Source organism: Erythrolamprus reginae, chromosome 12, assembly GCF_031021105.1.
Source record: "Erythrolamprus reginae isolate rEryReg1 chromosome 12, rEryReg1.hap1, whole genome shotgun sequence".
In the NCBI taxonomy this organism is placed as follows: domain Eukaryota; kingdom Metazoa; phylum Chordata; class Lepidosauria; order Squamata; family Dipsadidae; genus Erythrolamprus; species Erythrolamprus reginae.
Genome location: NC_091961.1, coordinates 1,885,588 through 1,906,269, shown reverse-complemented (window position 1 = coordinate 1,906,269; position 20,682 = coordinate 1,885,588). Strand labels below are relative to the sequence as shown.

The window sequence follows — 20,682 nt, the reverse complement described above, 5'->3', positions numbered from 1 at the left end:
CTTGCCTCCCACAAGAACCTAAAGACCCATCTTTGCCGATAGGCTTGTGACCGCTAAGCAGTGATGGGCTCCTACAGGTATGGCCAGATACACAGAGCTGGTAGAAAAAAATTGGTCAGATACACAGAACCGGTAGAGAAATTTTGATTTTTCTTTTAATTTTCCCCTTCTGGGCTCTGGGTAGGTTTTTCCTATCACAGTAAATGAGGTTGAATGTGTATAATTTTAGAACTGTGTGTGTGTGTACATATACTTTATATAGTAGATAATTTATATTTTTGTGTGCCTGTGTGTAATATGTATGTACACCTGTGGCATCTATACATAGAATTAAAGAGTATATTTTGGATGTTCAGCAATAGTAAATAGATAAGGAAATTGCATCTTTTAGAGGTGAGGAGAGGCCAGACACCCTAACCCTAACTCTTGACGTGAGTGACCTCAAGTTGGCCACCTTTAAGCCACTCACATGACCTTTAAGCCACCCCCTGGTCACGTGATCATCAAGCCACTCCCACCTGGTCACATGGCCAGCAAGACACGCCCACAAAATAAGCCACACCCACAGTGTGGTAGTAAAAAAATTTACAGCCCCCTAAGAACACCACCTAACCCCTGGCCGACAAATCGAATTTATCTCCAATTGTTTGAATGTGAGTGATTGGTTTTTAAGAGACTGGGCGTTTTATTGTGTTCTAAATTAGATTTCTATGTATTGTGTACTATTTTGTTGTGAGTCTGGAGGATAGGGTGGCGCAGGAATCAAATCAAATCAAATCAATAAATATTAAAATTTGCTCCATCTGTGGAGGATGATGATCTGCGGGTGATATGGAAAGGAGTTTCCTCCAAGACAATCAAAGACCTGGGCGTGACCTCCTCGAACCCATGTCCAATGGAGGAGAAGCACAGACACCTCCGTAAGTGCACACAAATAAACACAAAGGATTGGGTAATGGGCCCCCGGGTGTTTCCTCGTCTCGGGAGGCTCCGTCGGAAATAAGCTGGAGTTAATAAAAGAGTGGCTGGATTCACGAGCCTAATAAGGCGGCTTCACATGACCAGGCCTGGGTTCCCCTGTTGAACCTCCCACGGCCCCATCCAGACGAGAGGGTCGTGTGAAGCAGCCCGCGAATTTGTGTCGGGGAGAATCAGCGAAATGGGTCCAGGACAAGAAAGAAAAGGGATTGAGTAGAGTCCAAGCTTTACACGGAGGTCGGATTTTTCTCCAACATCTGAGGTGCTGAAAAAGAAAACATTGCATTTTCAATGTCCACCATCGAGTATTTGCAAGAATATTCCTATTCTATTCTATTCTATTCTATTCTATTTTCTATTCTATTCTATTCCATTCCATTTTGTTCTATTTTCTATTCTATTTTATTCTGTTCTGTTCTATTCTATTTTCTATTCCATTCTATTCCATTCCATCCTATTTTCTATTCTATTCTTTTCTATTCTATTCCGTTCTATTTTCTATTCCATTCCATTGCAGCTTAAGTCCCACCCTTCTTTGAATACTGTCGACCCTCATCGGGTGCTGCTTTAGTGCTTTTGTCGAGTAGCTTCATGTGCATTTATTCCTTGAACGGTAAATCTTTCGAACAGTAACCGAACATAGGATGCGGAGTCTTTGTGCCTGACATGGATTGTGTGGAACCCCAGAGTAGGTGCTACGTGGTGGAGGGATGGAGAGTTTTGCTCAGCCATCCAAAATGACTCCTTGTTTCAACACGGAACAGAAACTCACAACGTGGCTCCCATTCTTGTCATCACCTGCCTCCCATTGAGGACCTATAGACTGCACAAGTCAAAAAGAGGGTGGGGAAAATATTTACTGACCCCTCGCATCCTGGACATAAACTGTGTTTCAACTCCTACCCTCAAAACGATGGCACAAAGCCTTGCACACAAGAACAACTAGACACAAGAACAGTTGTTTCCTGAGCGCCATCGCTCCGCTAAACAAATAATTCCCTCAACACTGTCAAACCTTTTACTAAGTCTGCACTTCTATTTCTACTAGTTTTTCTCATCGTTTCTATCATCCTTTTCCTCCCACTTAGGACTGTAGGACTGTGTTGATTTTTATTAATATTGATTGTTTCCTCATTGCTTTTTAACACTCGTTAAGTGTTGCACCTCCTGATTCTTGGCAAATGTATATTTTTCCTTTATGTCCACTGAGAGCATCTGCACCAAAGACAAATTCCTTGTGTGTCCAATCACACTGGGCCAATGAAGAATTCTATTCTATTCTATCCCTTTGGATGGCTCAGTGCCTGCAGCGCCACCTGCTGGTGCCAAGACAAAACGAGCCCTCACACCAGCTTCTCTTTACTGGGTAAAGGCCCCGCCTGGTCTTCGACTATAGACTATGAAATAGAGCTGGAAGGGACTTTAGAGGTCTACTAGTCCAACCCCCTGCTCAGACAGGAGACCCCAGGATGTGAAAAGGGCACGCATGTGCCTGCCTTCCTCTTCTTCTTCCTCTTCTTTCATTCCTTCCTTCCTTCCCTCCCTCCCTTCCTATTCTTTCCTTCTTTCCTTTTCTTTCTTCCCTTCCTCCCTTCCTATTCTTCCTTCCTTCCTCTTCTTTCTTTCTTTCATTCCTTCCTCTTCTTTCCTTCCTTCCTTCCTCTTCTTTCCCTCCCTCCCTCCTTCCCTCCCTTTCTATTCTTCCTTTCTTCCTTCCCTCCTTCCTTCCTTTATTCTTCTTTTGTTCCTTCCCTCCCTCTCTCCCTTCCTATTCTTTTCTTCCTTCCTTCCTTCCTTCCTCTTCTTTCTTTCCTTCCTTCCTCTTCTTTCTTTCCTTCCTTCCTTCCTCTTCTTTCTTTCTTTCATTCCTTCCTCTTCTTTCTTTGCTTCCTTCCTTTCTCTTCTTTCTTTCCCTCCCTCCCTTTCTATTCTTCCTTTCTTCCTTCCCTCCTTCCTTCCTTTATTCTTCTTTTGTTCCTTCCCTCCCTCTCTCCCTTCCTATTCTTTTCTTCCTTCCTTCCTTCCTCTTCTTTCTTTCCTTCCTTCCTCTTCTTTCTTTCCTTCCTTCCTCTTCTTTCTTTCCTTCCTTCCTCTTCTTTCTTTCTTTCATTCCTTCCTCTTCTTTCTTTGCTTCCTTCCTTCCTCTTCTTTCTTTCCCTCCCTCCCTTTCTATTCTTCCTTTCTTCCTTCCCTCCTTCCTTCCTTTATTCTTCTTTTGTTCCTTCCCTCCCTCTCTCCCTTCCTATTCTTTTCTTCCTTCCTTCCTCTTCTTTCTTTCCTTCCTTCCTCTTCTTTCTTTCTTTCCTTCCTTCCTCTTCTTTCTTTCTTTCCTTCCTTCCTCGGAGAGGGGCGGCAAATAATAATAACAATAACAACAACAACAACAACAATAATAATAATAATAATAATTTATTAGATTTGTATGCCGCCCCTCTCCAAAGACTTGGGGCGGCTCACAACAACAACACACAATGTAGTACAAATCCAATAATTAAAAACTAAAGCTAAAAACCCACAATCATTTAAAAACAGTCAATGCTACCCAATCATACCACACATAAATCTTACTAGTCAACAAGGGAATACATCAATCACCCCCTATAAATCTAAATAATAATAATAATAATAATAATAATAATAATAATAATAATAATAATAGAAGGGTGACTGATTTTTTTATAGTGGGTTTTACTGATTTTTTTATGTATGAAATTATATTTATTGCCACCATGTCTCTTTTATCCTCGCGTATAAAATTTTCTTTGTTTTTCTCCAACATACAGTAAAATAACAGCATATGCAATAAAAAACACCGAGTCAATGCCTAAAAGTAATAACACACAATATTTCCTTGTTACATTAAATGTTCAAAAAGAAAGTCTAAATATCTTAAAATTTGCTCCTCTCTGCTAAATTAATTAAAGTTAACTTCTCATCAAACACGTATCCTCTACAAATAACGATATTATAAAATCTATTCCCTTATCTCCCTTTTTATATTATTATTATTATTTCATATATTCTATATTAAAACATACATATCTTTACTCAATATCCAATTTCATCCTTTCACCTCTGTGTTAAATCCTTATCTGTTGCTGCCACTGAGCCTTATTTCGTCATCCAGGTCTATTTTATCTTTGTAAACTGCCCTGAGTCCATGAAGAGAAGCTGAGATTTTGCCTCCCACTTCTCCTTTTGGGGAAATATATAAATATTCTGCCTCTTTTCGTATCTTCCTCCCAAACATTTCATTCTGGAGTGGGGCTGGGTAGGGTTAACCCTTCTCCCCTACAACCGAACTGTTTTTTGGAGGTGGTGGTGGTGGTGGTGCCCACATCCTTGGCTTGTTCCCATCCCCAGCCCATCCATCATCCAAATGAAATTCAGAGGTGAAAAAAAGTCAGGTTCTACATTTAGGCAAGAAAAATAAAACACACAGGTGACAATATAGGTGGTACTTGGCTCAACAGTAGTAGCTGTGAGAGGGATCTTGGAGACCTGGTGGACAACTATTTAAATAGGAGCCAGCCGTGGGCAGCAGCTGCCAAAAAAGCCAACACAGTTCTAGGCTGCATCAACAGAGGGAGAGAATCAAGATCACGTGTTAATACCACTTTATAAGGCCTTGGGAAGGCCACACTTGGAATCCTGCATTCAGTTTTGGTCGCCACGATGCAAAAAGGACGTTGAGACTCTAGAAAGAGTTCAGAGAAGAGCCACAAAGATGATTAGGGGACTGGAGGCTAAAACATATGAAGAACGGTTGCATGAACTGGGCACGGCTAGTTTAATGAAAAGAAGGACCAGGGGAGAAAGGATAGCAGTCTTCCAATATCTCAATATGCCCCAAAGAATGAGTCAACCTATTCTCCAAAGCACCTGAAGGTAGAACAAGAAGCAATGGGTGGAAACTAAGCAAGGAGAGAAGCAACTTAGAATTAAGGAGAAATTTCCTGACTGTGAGAACAATTAATCAGTGGAACAGAAGTTGCCTCCAGAAGTTGTGAATGCTCCAACACTGGAAGTTTTAAAGAAGATGTTGGATAACCATCTGTCTGAAGTAGTGTAGGGTTTCCTGCCTAAGCAGGGGGTTGGACTAGAAGACCTCCAAGGCTCCAACTTTGTTATTCTGGAATTCGGAGGAGTTTTCCAAACTTCCCAAGAAAACAGGCCCTGGAGACTGTAGAGACGCCATCCCCTTCTCAGAGAATGAAGCCAATAATGCAGCTAAGATGATTTGCCAAAGGGAACCCCTGCTAAATGAAATTTGTGATTCCTGGGGTCCATTGCTTTACTCTTTCCTTCTTTCCTTCCTTCCTTCTTTCCTTCTTTCTTTCCTTGCTTCCTTCCTTCTCTCCCTCCCTTCCATTCTTCCTCTTTCCTTTTCTCCTTTCTTCCTTCAATCCTCTTTGTCTCCCTCCTCCCTCCCTCCCTCCCACCCTTCCTTTCTCTGTCCCTACATCCATCCATCCCCCCTCCCTCCATCCCTTTCTTTCTCCATTCCTACATCCCTCCTTTCTTCTGTCAATCCCCTTCCTTCCTTCTCTCCCTCCCTTCCTCCTTTCTTCTTTCCTTCTATTCTTTCTCTCCCTCCTTCCTCCCTCCCTTTTCCTCCCTTCCTTCTCTTCTTCCTCTTTCCCTTCCTCCTTTCTTCCTTCAATCTTCTTTGTCTCCTTCCTTATTCCCTCTCTCCCTTCCTTCCTTCCTTCCTCTCTTCCTTTCTCTGTGCCTACATCCATCCATCCTCCCTCTCTCCTCCCTCCCTCCTTCCCTCCCTCCCTTCCTTTGTCCATTCCTATATCCCTCCTTCCTTCCTTTCCTTCCCATCCATCACATCCTTCCTTCCTTCCTTCCTCTTTCTCTTCCGTTCCTTCTCTCCCTTCCTTCCTGCTCCTTTCTTTCCTTCCCTCCTTTCTCTCCCTCCCTCCCTCCCTTGGAATCCCTGGCATCTCTTTGGAGACCAAGGGATGCCCAGGCGCGCATTGTAGAGCATGTGCCCAGGCGGGGAACTCTCCCCCCTCCCGGGGAAGGAGGCAGGGAAGGAGGGAGGGGCGCGGCCCAGGTGGGGAGTTCCTTGTGACACGCAGACTATGGCCGAGGCGGGCGGGGCTTGGCAGCCTATTTAGGCTCCTTCCCGGCCGGCAGCGCAGGCAGAACCCAGCGAGGGCCATCCCTGGACTCGCGTGTCGTGTGAACCGAGCCTGCCCACGCGTGGTGTCCCCCCGTCTTTTTTTTTTACGCCGGCATGGTCATCGAGGTGGTGGTGCCGCTGGAGAGCTCCGGCTTGGCGCGCTTGCTGCGCGACCCGCACGAGAGCGGCCGGACGCTGGTGCTGGACTGCCGGCCCTTCCTGGCTTACTGCCAGGCGCACCTGCTGGACGCCCGGCCGGTCCCCTGGAACGGGCTGCTGCGGCGGCGGTCGCGGGGCCGGAGCGGCGTCAGCTTGGAGCGGCTGGTGCCGGATCGGGCGCTGCTGGCCCGGCTGCGCAAAGGCGAGCTGGCCCATCTGGTGGTGCTGGACGAAGGCGGCGGCTCCGCGGCGGCCCTCAGGCCGGACAGCCTGGCCCGGCTGCTGCTCAACGCGCTGCTGCGGGAGGAGAGGGCCGGCGCCGCGCACATCTACCTGCTGCAAGGTGAGGAGGATGGCGCGCACCCACAGCGCACGCGCGGCACACAAGGGCCAGGGCTGGGGGCAGTGGCAGGGGGAAAGGACGGGGTCCGCGGTGTAATGGGAAGGCAAGGAGCCAGCCTGTGGTTGCTTCACACATACACAAAGACACAACGCGCGGGCGCACACACAAGGGCTAGGGCTGGGGGCAGCGGCAGGGGGAAGAGACGGGGTCCGCACAGGGACTGGGAAGGCATGAAGCCGGCTTGTAGTTCCTACACACACACACACAACACAACACAAAATACACACAACACACACATACACGAGGGCAGAGGCAGGAGAAGCAACTAAAAAAATGTCCTACTGTTAACTTACTTTCATTTGGGAGACCTTTGTTGGAGGTGGGATTGCATTAATGTTATTATAGAACTCCTCTTTTATTAGTTTTATTATTTTAGATGATATTTTATATTCTATACGCTGCCTCTGAGTCGCCATGCACAAATAAGTGGCAATATGAATCCCATGAATGGATGAATGAATGAATGAGTGAGTGAGTGAGTGAGCGAACAAACAAACAAACAAACAAACAAACAAACAAACAAACAAACAAACAAACAACCTTTGCTTTACACAATCTGGATTCACACATGACATGTATTAACCAGAATTAACCCACCCATTGTCCCATGGGTTCACACCAAGCCTAGATACTGGCCTGGCTTCTGGGCACAGTCTCTGGTGCTCGATGATGGTTGGTTCCTCCCCATCTGACCCTCCCCAAGTGTCTATTTCAGGCTAGTTGGGCAGGTTGTGTGAATGCAGCCTTTCTCAAAGACAGAACAGGGATCATCTGCTGAGGACTGGTGGCAGAAGTCTTGGCTTCTCTCTTCACAGAACTAAAGGATAATGATATCAGGATGATCCCAGGAGTATGGCCAAAGAAGTCAAGGTGTCAACCATTGTCTTGCAACCTCTTCATTTGGGTCGGTGTGTGACTTGTTCATCACCTGCCAATCATAAATCCATTTTTTTTTTAAATTGTGTGGAATCTCATTAAAAGGCACGAATGCCCAATCTCGGCCGTAGCGGACCTTCGGGCCAGGTTCATTCTGACTTCCAAGGAGATTCCAGCTGGATGTTGTAGTAGGAATTAAACTGGACATGTGCCCGGTTTAATGGTCCATAATCTATGGTTTGGAACATCTGCAATTATTTCTTCCCACAGTCAAGCAGAGTGTCAAGTGACATCCTTTGTGTCTCTCTGCAAGATTTTGGCTCTTGCTTCATCTCTTGGTCCTCACTGGGTCATGTCTGATGCTTAGACCCAACACACAAATGAAAAAACAGCCCATGTCAGCATCTGTGATCTATCAAGACGTGGTTTAGCATCTCCTCAAGTGGATCACTTAGCTGTGGCTTTTCCACGTCACCACCGAAGCACCTAAAATTATACTTGGAATTAAAAATATCCCTTGCCTGCTTTGAGTCCTTTCCGCTGGCAAATTTTGGATCATTAGAGACAGTTGGGACTAGTGGTCAAGGCCCCTGGGCTTAGAAAGCAGCAGCAGACTCAAAGTTCAGGTCTTACCTTAGCCACGAATGCCAGTTTGTGTTGACTTTGGGTTAGTCCCTCTCTCTCACGCAGCCCAACCCACAACATAGTTGTTGTTGTGGGCAACATAGAAAGAGGAAGGTGTGTGTTGGATATATTCCCTGGCTTGAGTTATTTATTTATTTATTTTTATTTATTTATTGGATTTGTATGCCGCCCGTCTCCGGAGACTCGGGGCGGCTAACAACAGTAATAAAACAATGTACAATAATAATCCAATAAATACTAAAAATGATTTAAAAACCCATTAATATATTAAAAAAAACATACATACAGACATACCACACATGAAATTGTAAAGACCCAGGGGGAAAGAGCATCTCAATTCCCCCATGCTTGACGACAGAGGTGGGTTTTAAGCATCTTATGAAAGGCAAGGAGGGTGGGGGCTATTCTAATCTCTGGGGGGGGGGTTGGTTCCAGAGGGCCAGGGCCGCCACAGAGAAGGCTCTTCCCCTGGGTCCCGCCAAGCGACATTTTTTAGTTGATGGGACCCGGAGAAGGCCCACTCTGTGGGACCTAACTGGCCGCTGGGATTCGTGCGGCAGAAGGCGGTCCCTGAGATAATCTGTAAAATTTGTAAAACGAAAAAAAATGAAGGCAGAATACAAATAACACTGGTCAACACACACACACACAAACTCACACAAATCACCAGCAAAAGTAATACGTCTGTTTTATGAAGTTTGATGCGCTGATTCCAAAAATATGCTTAGTTTTGTTCTATCACATAAAATGTCTGATATGGAAGCATTTTTGTGATTACATTTTTTCTGATATGTAGATTGCTGTTTTTTTAATGTCACCAGTATATTTCCTATACTTTATAATAACGATGCTGTTCCATGGAAACTATACTTGTTAAAAGTAAAACTATAGACAGTTTAAAAATAGGAACAAAAAAAATGATTCAGAAAAGTACAAGGTCAACGGTGATGATTACCAAAAATATTTTTTTGTAGACCTGTGTTACTGTTTTCTTAATATCGCCAGTATATTTCCTATACCTTATAATAATGATGCTGGTCAGTGGAATCTACACCTGCTACAGAAAAACTGTATACATTTTTGAAATCGGAACAAAAAAAATTGATTCAGAAAAGTGCAAGGTCAACGGCGATGATTACAAAAAATATTTTTGTAGACCTGTGTGATAAAATTAAATTAAGGATAAAGGCTTTTTCCAATTCTGAGAATTCCCCCAGCTGGCTTGGGAATCTCCCAGCTGGCTTGGGAATTCTGGGAATTGAAGTCCACCTCTCAGAAAACTGCCAAGGTTGAGAAAGGCCACTTTTAGGCGTGAACCAAGAACGTCCTGCTGACTGCTAACCAGCTTTCCCGTTCAGACGGGAATAGCCTGGAAGATGGCTATTATCTGCTGTCTCCCAGCTTAACGTCCTTCCCACTTCCTCCCCATCCCTCTCATCTAGGTGGATTCGAACACTTCCAAGCCAACTTCCCAGAATTGTGCGCAGTGGCCCCACCTACCTTGGCGCCTTCCTCGGCAGCCTTGAGAAGCCCTGAAGACAATGGCGCAGAAGTGGTGACTCCCTTGTATGACCAGGTAAGTTCCTGGACCAGGTAAAAGGTGTAGGAGCAAATGGATAAGGGAAGCAGCTACAGACCTACCGACACACCTGTAATTCCCCAAGCAAAATATGCGGCATATATATACTATATTTAATTAATCTTCTGGCCTGCTTTAATTAAACCGTCTAGACTTTCTTGAGTGAGTAATCCGTGGAGAAATGATTGCCCGTGTGGTGGAACGCAAAGTTGACATAGGAGAAGGGCCGTATTTCTCTTTAAAAAATTTGTTTTTAAAATTAAATATACTGCTCAAAAAAATAAAGGGAACACTCAAATAACACATTTGAATGAGTGAAATATTCTCATTGAATATTTCATTTGCACAACTATTCAATTTGCACGACAGCATGTGAAATTGATGGTCAATTGGTGTTGCTTCCTAAGTGGACAGTTTGATTTCACAGAAGTTAGATTTACTTGGAGTTATATTCTGTTTTTTAAGTGTTCCCTTTATTTTTTTTGAGCAGTGTATATACATTAAAAAGAGAACATGAACAAATACAAAGTATCTCAAAAATGCAAGTTAAACAAAAAAGAGAAAATAAAGATAGAATTGAAGAATAAAAGAAAAGTAAAGATTAGAAAGGGGAAGAGAAAAGAGTTATGACAACTATCTAGCTGGCATTTTGATCACAAACAACCTATAGTATCGGTTTCTATAGTTATATGTTATATGTTGCTCCTCAATGTTGATTATTCATATAGTGTTGTTATTCAAGTTGAGTGTTGAAGTATAATCTTTAATGGTCATTGTAGGTTTGTGTAAGTAAACAGTCCTTTGGGGATTAGTTTATACAGTTTGAAAAAAATGTCTTGTTCAATAACTAATGTGATTCAAAATGAAAGCTATTTTCTTTTTATCTCTTGAGTTGATGGTGGGAAGTATTGTTTAGTTGTCTTCTTTTTAAAATAATATTCAGGTATTTTCTTTGACTTGGCCAATGATACCATTTTCCCCAGGGTTTGTAGAAATCCGATTCATCTCTACTTTGAATTTCCATCGTTAATTTTGACATTTCTGCACATTCCATAATTTTAGTTAATAGTTTTAGAGTAGTAGGTGGTACTTCTCTTTTATTCATCTGTTTATTTACTTATGGCTCAGAAGTGATCACAAGCAGAATTCTTGACAAATGTATATTTTCTTTTATGTACCCTGAGAGCATCTGCACCAAAGACAAATTCCTTGTGTGTCCAATCACACTTGGCCAAGAAAGAATTCTATTCTATTCTATGCTAAACTTGGATTTTAGCTGTCGCATAATCATTTTCTAAATCAATTAATTATGGTTTAATGGCCTATTGCAACCATCTCCGGGCAGGAATGCCTTGGAGATAACCAAGAAGGTATGAAGATCAGTTACCTTCTTGGTGGCTTAATTGCAGGTTATACCTGAGCCAAAAGTCCCTTTAATTCTCAGCTGTCACCCCTTCCATTATTCCACCTCCTGTTAATGAATTATGCAATTTAACCCAGAAGTTTTAAATAGTAACACAACACCTCTTTCTCCTCCTAACATTTGGAGATTTCTTCTCAATTGGGAAATTATGTAAATTGACCACGATTTGCAACACAGGGTTGGGGTTTGTTTAGATATTTAATAATACATATAATTACTGCGGCCAGAATCACCTTTGCGCAAACATGGAACTCAAGCAGTATCCCATCAACTTTAAATATAATAAATAAAATTTATGAAATTGCTGAGATGAACAAAATGACAAATGGAAATTCAACAAAAAGACAATTCAGAATTCTATCAAACTTGGAATAGATGGTACAATTGGGTTAACAAAAAAATAATACTTAAAATCCTAAATATTCACATCACAGTCAAATATACTGTATTATCATTTCATTGTTGTTAGCCGCCCCGAGTCTTCGGAGAGGGGCGGCATACAAATCTAATAAATAATAATAATAATAATAATAATAATAATAATAATAACAACAACAACAACAATAATAATAATAATTTAGCAATCTTGTTACTTCTTGTTATTCCCTTTTAAAAAATTATTATTATTATTAGATATAAATGTGAAATTAACACGGTCAAGATTTTTTATAAATAATGTGGAAAATAATAGTTAGAAAGCTGTAGTAGCAATGCCAATCAGTAGGTTGGCAAACTTATAAATCGTTTAAGTGTTTAAGTTAGTTTTTATGTTCTTATAGGCTATGGTTTGTTTTTGTTAATGTCTTTATTGTAAATTATTTCTGTTCTGTATTTGCTTTGTCTTTTTAAATGGTTAATAGTTAATAAAGATATTTTTTTTAAAATCCAAGTAAATAAATAAAATAAATCCAAGTAGATAGATAAATAAAATAAATAAAGCTACGTTGAAGCTACGTTCTGTCTTCAGCTAATTGATGGACCCCAAAGCTGAAGGTTGTCTTCTTGGTTCTTCTCTTTTCAGAATGGACCCGTAGAGATCCTACCCTTCCTTTACTTGGGTAGCTGTTACCATTCTTCCAACCGAGAGGTGCTGGAGTCCCTGGGAATCACGGCGGTCCTTAACGTCTCTTCCAGTTGCCCCAACTACTTCGAAGGACACTTCCTGTACAAGAGCATCCCGGTAGAAGATAACCACATGGCCGATATCAGCATATGGTTCCAGGAAGCCATAGATTTCATTGGTGAGTGCCATCGTTTGGAGGAACCCATTGTTTCTTGGTAAACTGGGAGGGATGGAATTCACCCTTCTGTAGAATGAGGGAGGGTCTCCCTTGGTTGACCCCAATGAAGTCATTGGAAGAAGCAAGGTAGAATTACCGTAGTTGGCCCGGTTTGATCTGTTGGCTGGAAGGAATGATGGTAGTTATACTGTGGAGACTCAATCGAGGAGAGATCCATTACCTAGAACTAAGGAGACATTTCCTGACAGTTAGAACAATTAACCAGTAAATGCTCCAACACTGGAAGTTTTTAAGCAGAGATTGGATAACTATTTGTCTGAAGTGGTGTAGGGTAGAGGACCTCCAAGGTCCTATTCTATTCTATTCTGCTCTGCTCTGCTCTGCTCTGCTCTGCTCTACTCTACTCTAGAGAAATTTCCTGACAATCAGAACAGTTAATCAGTGGAACAGCCCGCCTCCAGAAGTTGTGAATGCCCCAACACTGGAAGTTTTTAAGCAGATGTTGGATAACCATCTGTCTGAAGTGGTGTAGGGTTTCCTGCCTAAGCAGGGGGTTGGACTAGAAGACCTCCAAGGTCCCTTCCAACTCTGTTGTTGTTGTTGTTATGAGCTGAATAAGCAAGTAACCTTTACCTTAGATACAGAGAGAACATAATTTTATAGAGTTAAATAATGCAGAATAATGAGATGATTTATTGGAAGATAGGTTTGCCTACCATTGCAATAATTGATAATAACCTACAGCAGGCCTCTTTCTTTGGCCAGCCTTCCAAGCGTTACACCTGCCAGGTGGGGCCGTGAGGCCTCATTGCCCCCATTCTGTGCCCCCCCCAAAACAGCCAAAGGGTCTATTATTATTTTTAGGCCTGGGGAGTTTCCGATGGTGAAGACACCTCTGATCTCCTCTTCTCTCCTCTTCCCTCTGCAGACTCCGTCAAGGCCAGCGGTGGGCACGTGCTGGTACACTGCCAAGCGGGCATCTCTCGCTCCGCCACCATCTGCCTTGCCTACTTGATCCAGAGCCGTCGGGTGCGGCTGGAAGAAGCCTTCGACTTCATCAAGCAGCGCCGCGGAGTCATCTCGCCCAACTTCGGCTTCATGGGACAGCTCCTCCAGTTCGAGACCGAGGTCCTCTGCCATTAGCCCCAAGGAGGCCGAGGGGGGCTTCTCACGGACCACAGATTTAGGGGGTGGGGGCGTTTCTGTTTACACCTCCCAGGCGGGGGAGGGAGGGGAGCCATGCGCTGGGCCCTGGCCGCCTCCTTTTTTCCATCAGTTGTACTCATCGGCAGCAACAACCTCCCAAAGAGGGACGGGGAATTGCCCCCCTCTGCTATACCCACCCTGGTCGGACTTCTCCTCCGCCGCGTGAAATTTCCACGGCGACAAAAGACAAAAAAAAAAAGCGAATAAGCTGGAGACGAAGAGAGACAAATGTTATTTATTTGTACGCTTGTGTATTGTCCGCCGACTGCTAGTTTGGATGCCTGGCCTAAATTCAACTCAACTCCAGTAAGAGGTGATCCACAAGGTACGATCACCCGTTGAGCCCGACGTTGAGGGAGCCGAGAGAGAGAGAGAGAGAGAGAGAGAGAGAGAGAGAGAGAGAGAGAGAGAGAGAGAGGTGTTGAGTGTGTTTTCCCCTCCCGTTTTTTCCCAGCCGACGGCTTTTCTCACCGCCATTGTTAAGGGAATTGTGGCGGCCGTTAAGCTAGCGATCCGGTTGTTAAGTGAATCGAGGGGGGGACTTTGCTGTTCAGAAGGTCCCCAAAGAAGATCACGTGACTCTCCCCTCCCCACCCTCGGGACCCAGCCATAAATGTGACCCATTTGTCAAGCATCGGAATGTCAACCGTGAATGACCTTGTGGATTTGGCAAAAGTCATAAAGTCTGAAAAAAACGGCCCTATTTAACAGATTTAACAGAGTTGGAAGGGACCTCGCAGGTCATCTATAGTCCAACCCCCTGCCCAACATCTGCCTCTACCTAGGATCGAACTCACAACCTGCTGATTGTGAGGCAGGAGCTCCACCTCTAGGTCACGTTTCAAACTAATGTCCTAAGCCACTTTTTCCAACTCTGAACCATCACAAAATGAGCTTGTTTTAAATCCAAGACTCCCTCTATCTCCCTTCGTGTCCTCCAAAATTGGATACAGTGCCATCCTTTCCAGCCCAAGTGGCTCATACCTGGGTATCTTGGAGGACCTCAATTTTTTAAAACTCAAAAGTCATAAAATATATCAAAATTAACAGTTAAAAAAAAAGAGGTTGAGCTTGCTAATGCATTGGATGGTGGGGGCAGGTTCCGGTTGATGGACCGTTGAGTTTATTCCTTGCCCAAAGCCAGCAACCTTGTGGTGCTGTTGGTCATCCGTTGCCATGGTGGACCATTACGTAGAACCTCAGTGATAGGGACGTCCAAATGTCACTTTGCAAAGTGACACTGATAGATTCTTTTCCCCCCCATGCATTCAATGCCCAACAGTTCATTTATTGGAAAAAGTCGAGCAACAGCTTAAAAGATGGAGATACCCACAGAAGAAAATATTTTTGTAGCTCAAGGTTGAATTCTGGGTTTCTCTCTCTGCGCACAACCGTTTTCTTGAAAACGTTTTGTTACCAAAGTCGGTAGCGTCATCAGGGCTAGAAGGAGGTGTGGAGTGTGGAGATCATGCTGGCTGGGGAATTCTGGGAGTTGAAGTCCACAAGTCTTAAAGGGGCCATGTTTGGAGAGCTCTGCATTACACTGAGGAACAAGAATTTAATTGTCTCAAATCTGTGACTTGTTTTCAACTAACATTTGGCCCCTGGATCCAAAAATAAGCACAGTTTTTGTCTATCACGTCAACTTTTTAAGCTACAGGACACCCTCAAAAGTCATAGAAATTGTGCATGTAATTGTGCAAGTATGAATAAAATTATTCTTTGGTAAGTTTTTACCAAATATACTGTTTACAAAGAATAATTTTATTCATACAAAGGCTATAACAGTTACGGAGAGGGGCGGCATACAAATCTAATAAATAATAATAATAATACTGCAGGTTAAAATTGTGTTCATACAAAATGGTTTTTTAATCGAATGGTAATTATATTAAGGTAAAAAAAAATTCAGTTAGAACTTTTTCTGGAGTGTTTAATCTGTGGACTTGACGCTCCAACAATAGTCAGCCATCATATGTACATCCCATCTATTTATTAACTTATTTATTAATTAGATTTCTATGCTGCCCTTCTTGAAGCAACTCGGGGTGGTGTACAACATTGTAAGTACAAACAATATATATGAGAAATCTAATTATTTTAAAATAATAATATTCTACCTTGATCCCCTGCCTCCGTGACCTTCAAATCTTGGTGGAATCGCTCACCCTGATCATCACTGACTCCACCAAGATTTTCCAAGAAGTTAGCAAGAGGGCTATGTCAAAAATGCAATTTGATGCTCATGTTGCCCAATTAACTATATTATATATATATATAAGCCGTAGAGAAAAAACTTGACGTGGTAGAAGAAAACAAACTAGTTTTGAAACCAGCATGCCTAAGTATAAAAAAAGCTCAAAAATCAAACTCAAAAATTGTGTTACAAATTGTTCCCCAGTGTTATTGTGGTGAAACGCACCAGAGAACCTAATCTGGTACTTTTGGGTCAGATGTACCAACAACTGACAAGTACCACTGCAATAGGTGCATGCTGTGTGAATTGATGAAGGGTGCCCTCAACCATCTGAAAAGTGAAGTGTGACAATTTGGGGATGTCTCCTTCTCTTTGAGCACAACCGTCAGGGGGTTGGGGGTCCGGAGCAATGGGGGATTGGGCCCCAAACTGCTCCCCTCTTCTCTCTCTCTCTCTCTCTCCCCAAAAAGCAATACTCATAGGTTCCTCCGCGTGTGTGTGCTGCGAGGAGAATCTCTTTTGTGAAGGACATTGATTTCAGAATGTCTTCTGCACTTTATATTTATTGACACCCGTTGCAATAAAACAACCACTTTTTATATGGCAGGATGTGTGTGTCTCAAAGTGCTTTGCTTGGTTGCGCGGAGGGTCCTTCATTTAATCGGCCTTAGGATGAAATGTTCCATTTCTTCCGTTAAAGAAGAAATTTATTCTTTAACGGAATAATTTCATCTTCTTCTCTTCTCTATTTTATTCTTATTCTGTCTTCTCTTCCCTTCTCTCTTCTCCTCTCTCTGTTTCCTCCCAGGAGATTCCTAAAGAAGCCCCACAGAGGCCTTTCCCTGCCTTTTCCGACCCTGTTTCCTCCCAGGAGATTTTCTGCCCGTTTCCTCCCAAGAGATTCCCAGAGAGGCCCCACGGAGGCTTCTCACCATCTTTTCTGCCCGTTTCCTCCCAGGAGATTCCCAGAGAGGCCCCACGGAGGCTTCTCCCTGCCTTTTCCAGCCCTGTTTCCTCCCAGGAGATTCCCAGAGAGGCCCCACGGAGGCTTCTCCCCGCCTTTTCCAGTTACAGTTTCGGAGGCTGGGGTTTGTAAGTGGAAAATTGCAAACAAATATTGAACACCCGGTTCTTATCTTGAAAAGTTCATGAGTAGAGGCGTTCGTAGGTAGAGGCACCACTGTAAATAGGGAGTGGAGGGCTTTTAAGCGGAAATGGCAGTGGTCCCGTCCATGCAGGTTTCTACCCAGAAAGACGAATTCCCACAGCAGAGGTTAAGCAGTTAAGGGGCTTAATTGACTCCAAGTCAGGAGGGAGGGTCCTTGCAACTTAGCCCAGGTCGCCTTCCCCCTTTTCTCTCCACCTCGGAGATTCCTTGCCTGGCTCAGTCCCTGCAGGGCGAACGGCATTCGACAGCAGAGAAACAGAACTGCCAAAAAGGGGGCAGAATCCCCCCCCATCAATAGGGAGGGAGGGAACATTCAATGCAACGCGAATTTAGCACGACGGGGCTGCAGGGGCGCAAAAACCTCGCGTGCAAAGCGAAATGGAAAATGCAAAGCGCGCGGCCCCAAATGAACCCCGGCTGGAACCCCCCCCCCCCCCCGTGTGTAGGTGTGTGTGCGTGCAGAGAGACACGTCGCCAATGTACCCCCAGCTAAGTTTAGAAGCTGCGTTGGAGGGGAGACCACCAGGAGACGCACGGAAACATCTGGCGCGGCCCGGGGCGCTCGGCGGCTGCGGGGAGCGAGGGGGCTGTGACGGAGCCAGCAGCCGAGCTGATTCAAGGGGGGTGGGGCGTGGAATATTTCTGGCAGGGTGGGTGGGTGGGAGAGTGACAAGCAGTCATGCCCCCCCCCCAGCCCCCGCACGTGGGTTTTTCTCCAGACTCAGGAAACAGCCTTTAAGGCAAGGCACAAGACGCCCGGCTCCTTCCCAGTCCCCCCTCGGGTGAAGGGGCTGGGGGGGGGGGAGGAAACTCCTGCATTGGTGAATGGCTAACAGAAGAAAATAATAATAATAATAATAATAATAATAATAATAATAATAATAATAATAATAATAATAATAATAATAATAAGTAATTTATTAGATTTGTAATCTGCCCCTCTCCGAGGCCTTGGGGCAGCTCACAACAGCAATAAGAATTCAATACAATCCATCTATCCATCTAGTGCATCCACCCACCCACCCACCCACCCATCCATCCATCCATCCATCCATCCATCCATCCATCCATCCATCCATCCATCCATCCATCTATCTATCTATCTATCTATCTATCTATCATCTCTTTCTCTCTCTCTCTCATCTCTTTATCTATCTATCTATCTATCTATCTATCTATCTATCTATCTATCTATCTATCTATCTATCTATCATCTCTTTATCTATCTATCTATCTATCATCTCTTTCTCTCTCTCTCTCTCATCTATCTATCTATCTATCTATCTATCTATCTATCTATCTATCTATCTATCTATCTTCTTTCACTCTCTCTCTATCTATCTATCTATCAATCATCTTTTTATCTATCTATCTATCTATCTATCTATCTATCTATCTATCTATCTATCTATCATCTCTTTCTCTCTATCTATCTATCTGTCTGTCGGTCTGTCTGTCTGTCTATCTATCATATCTATCTATCTATCTATCTATCTATCTATCTATCTATCTATCTATCATCTCTTTCTCTCTCTCTCTCTCTCTCTATTTTGTCAAGTATGTATTGATGGTATACATAGTTTATATAGATGACATGGGTACTAATAAGAGGGAAACATTAGGACAGGGGACGGAAGGCACGCTGGTGCACTTATGCACACCCCTTACTGACCTCTTAGGAATCGGGAGAGGTCAACAGTGGGTAGTCCAAGGGTAAAGTTTTGGGGATTCGGTGATGAGACTACAGAGTTTGGTAGTGAGTTTCGTGTATAAACTACTCTACTTGGTTACTAAAGTCATATTTCCTGCAATCAAGTTTGAAGCAGTTTACTTTGAGTTTCTATCTGTTGTGTGCTCATGTGTTGTTGTGGTTGAAGCTGAAGTAGTCGTAGACAGGAAGGACGTTGTAGCAGATGATTTTATGGGCTACACTTAGGTCGTGCTGAAGGCGACGTAGTTCTAACCTTTCCAAGCACTAGGCTCCTCTCGTAAACGTATTTCTAGATGCTTTGTAATGTATGGAAATCTTCAAGTGGCCAAGGTTGGACATCCTCTTGTAAGTCAGTTTTCAAAAGGGGCAGGATTTGAATCACAAAACTGCACACAAACACAGCCAGCTTGTCTGCTTACACACAGACAAACACACACACCATTGTGGACGCCCCCTGGCTCTGAAACCGACGGATCCTGCCAGACTGACATTGCCGTCTCAAATGCCTGGGCAGGAGGGAAATGAGCCGCATCGGTTTTGGCCGCCGGGAGATAATAAGACCGGTCCTTGCACCCGGGGCCAAACTCTGCAAGGCTCTGCGACTGTCTGGCCTGCCCTTCCTCCGCCCGGTTCTCACCTGGAGCTTCTCTCGCACAGGAAACTTTGGCGTCAGTCGGCGGGAAGGGAGAGGCTGAGTGGCGGCAGGGAAGAACTTCCTGAGAGTCAGCCCCAAGCCAGCGAGGCAGAATCACACATCACGCAAGGGGAGAAGATTGTGCTGGGCCCCCAAAGGCCTGTGAGCAGGAGCCTCCCCCAGTGTGGTCAAAAAAGTCAAGATGGAGGACTTTGCAGTGTGATGAAAGCTCCACATACCTTGCAAAGCCTCGTCTGCCGGAGTAAGAAGAATGTGACAAGGGGACATTTTAATTTATTTATTTTGTCTGATACGCAATGGAGGCAAAAGAGAATAGACATGTAGTAATATATGTCAAAGGAAGGACAGAAGAAAAGATATAAGAATAAAATACATCAATGGAGAATAGAGGAAAAGATGTATATGAATGGAAGAGATTATAACATGTAAGCCGCTCCGAGTCTCCGGAGAGGGGCGGCATACAAATCTAATAAATAATAATAATAATAATAATAATAATAATAATAATAATAATAATAATAATATGATATATAGGAGAGACAGTTGGACAGGGGACGAAAGGCACACCAGTGCACTTATGCACGCCCCTTACTGACCTCTTAAAAACCTGGAGAGGTCAATCGTGGAGAGTCTAAGGGGAAAATGTTGGGGGTTGGGGGTTGATACTACGGTAATGAGTTCCACGCTTCGACAACTCGATTGCTAAAGTCATATTTATACAATAAGATAAAATCATAACATGGGTCTCTTGCTCTACAGCAGGGGTAGGCAAAATTGACATGTGGACCTCAACTCCCAGAATTCCTGAGCTAGCATGATTGGCTCAGGAATTCTGGGAGTTGAAGTCCACAAGTCAGAGAAGAGCCCACTTTGCCCACCCCTGCTCTACAGGGTTACTAAGTGTGGTAAGTCAGCGGAGGGCAGAGGTGGGGTTGTCCTATGTGCAAGGGTGTCAGGAGAGTTGGAAGGGACTTTGGAGGTCTTCTAGTCCAACCCTTCACTCATAGCAGGAGATCTTATATCATTGATGGCAAACCTCATGATTCTTGACAAATGCATATTTTTTTAATGCACACTGAGAGCATCTGCACCAGAGATAAATTCCTTGTGTGTCCAATCATACTTGGCTAATAAAGACTTATATTCTATTCTATGCTATTCTGTTCTGTTCTATTCTATTCTATTCTATTCTAGTCTAGTCTAGTCTAGTCTATCCTATTCTATTCTTCAACTCCCAGAATTCCTCAGCCAACAAAGTTTTCCAACCTTGGCCACTTTAAGACTTGTGGACTTCAACTCCCAGAATT

At 43.7% G+C, this 20,682-nt stretch overlaps 1 protein-coding gene across 1 annotated transcript; it reads left to right on the top strand.

Moving 5' to 3' along the window:
* Positions 1 to 6,226: 6,226 nt before the first annotated feature.
* DUSP2 (dual specificity phosphatase 2) lies at positions 6,227 to 13,604 on the top strand. The gene is made up of 4 exons (XM_070765140.1): positions 6,227 to 6,614; positions 9,638 to 9,771; positions 12,219 to 12,438; positions 13,367 to 13,604. Exons 1-4 carry the CDS (start codon positions 6,227 to 6,229, stop codon positions 13,579 to 13,581), a joined length of 957 nt encoding a protein of 318 aa, XP_070621241.1. The 3' UTR covers positions 13,582 to 13,604.
* The last annotated feature ends 7,078 nt before the right edge of the window (positions 13,605 to 20,682 follow it).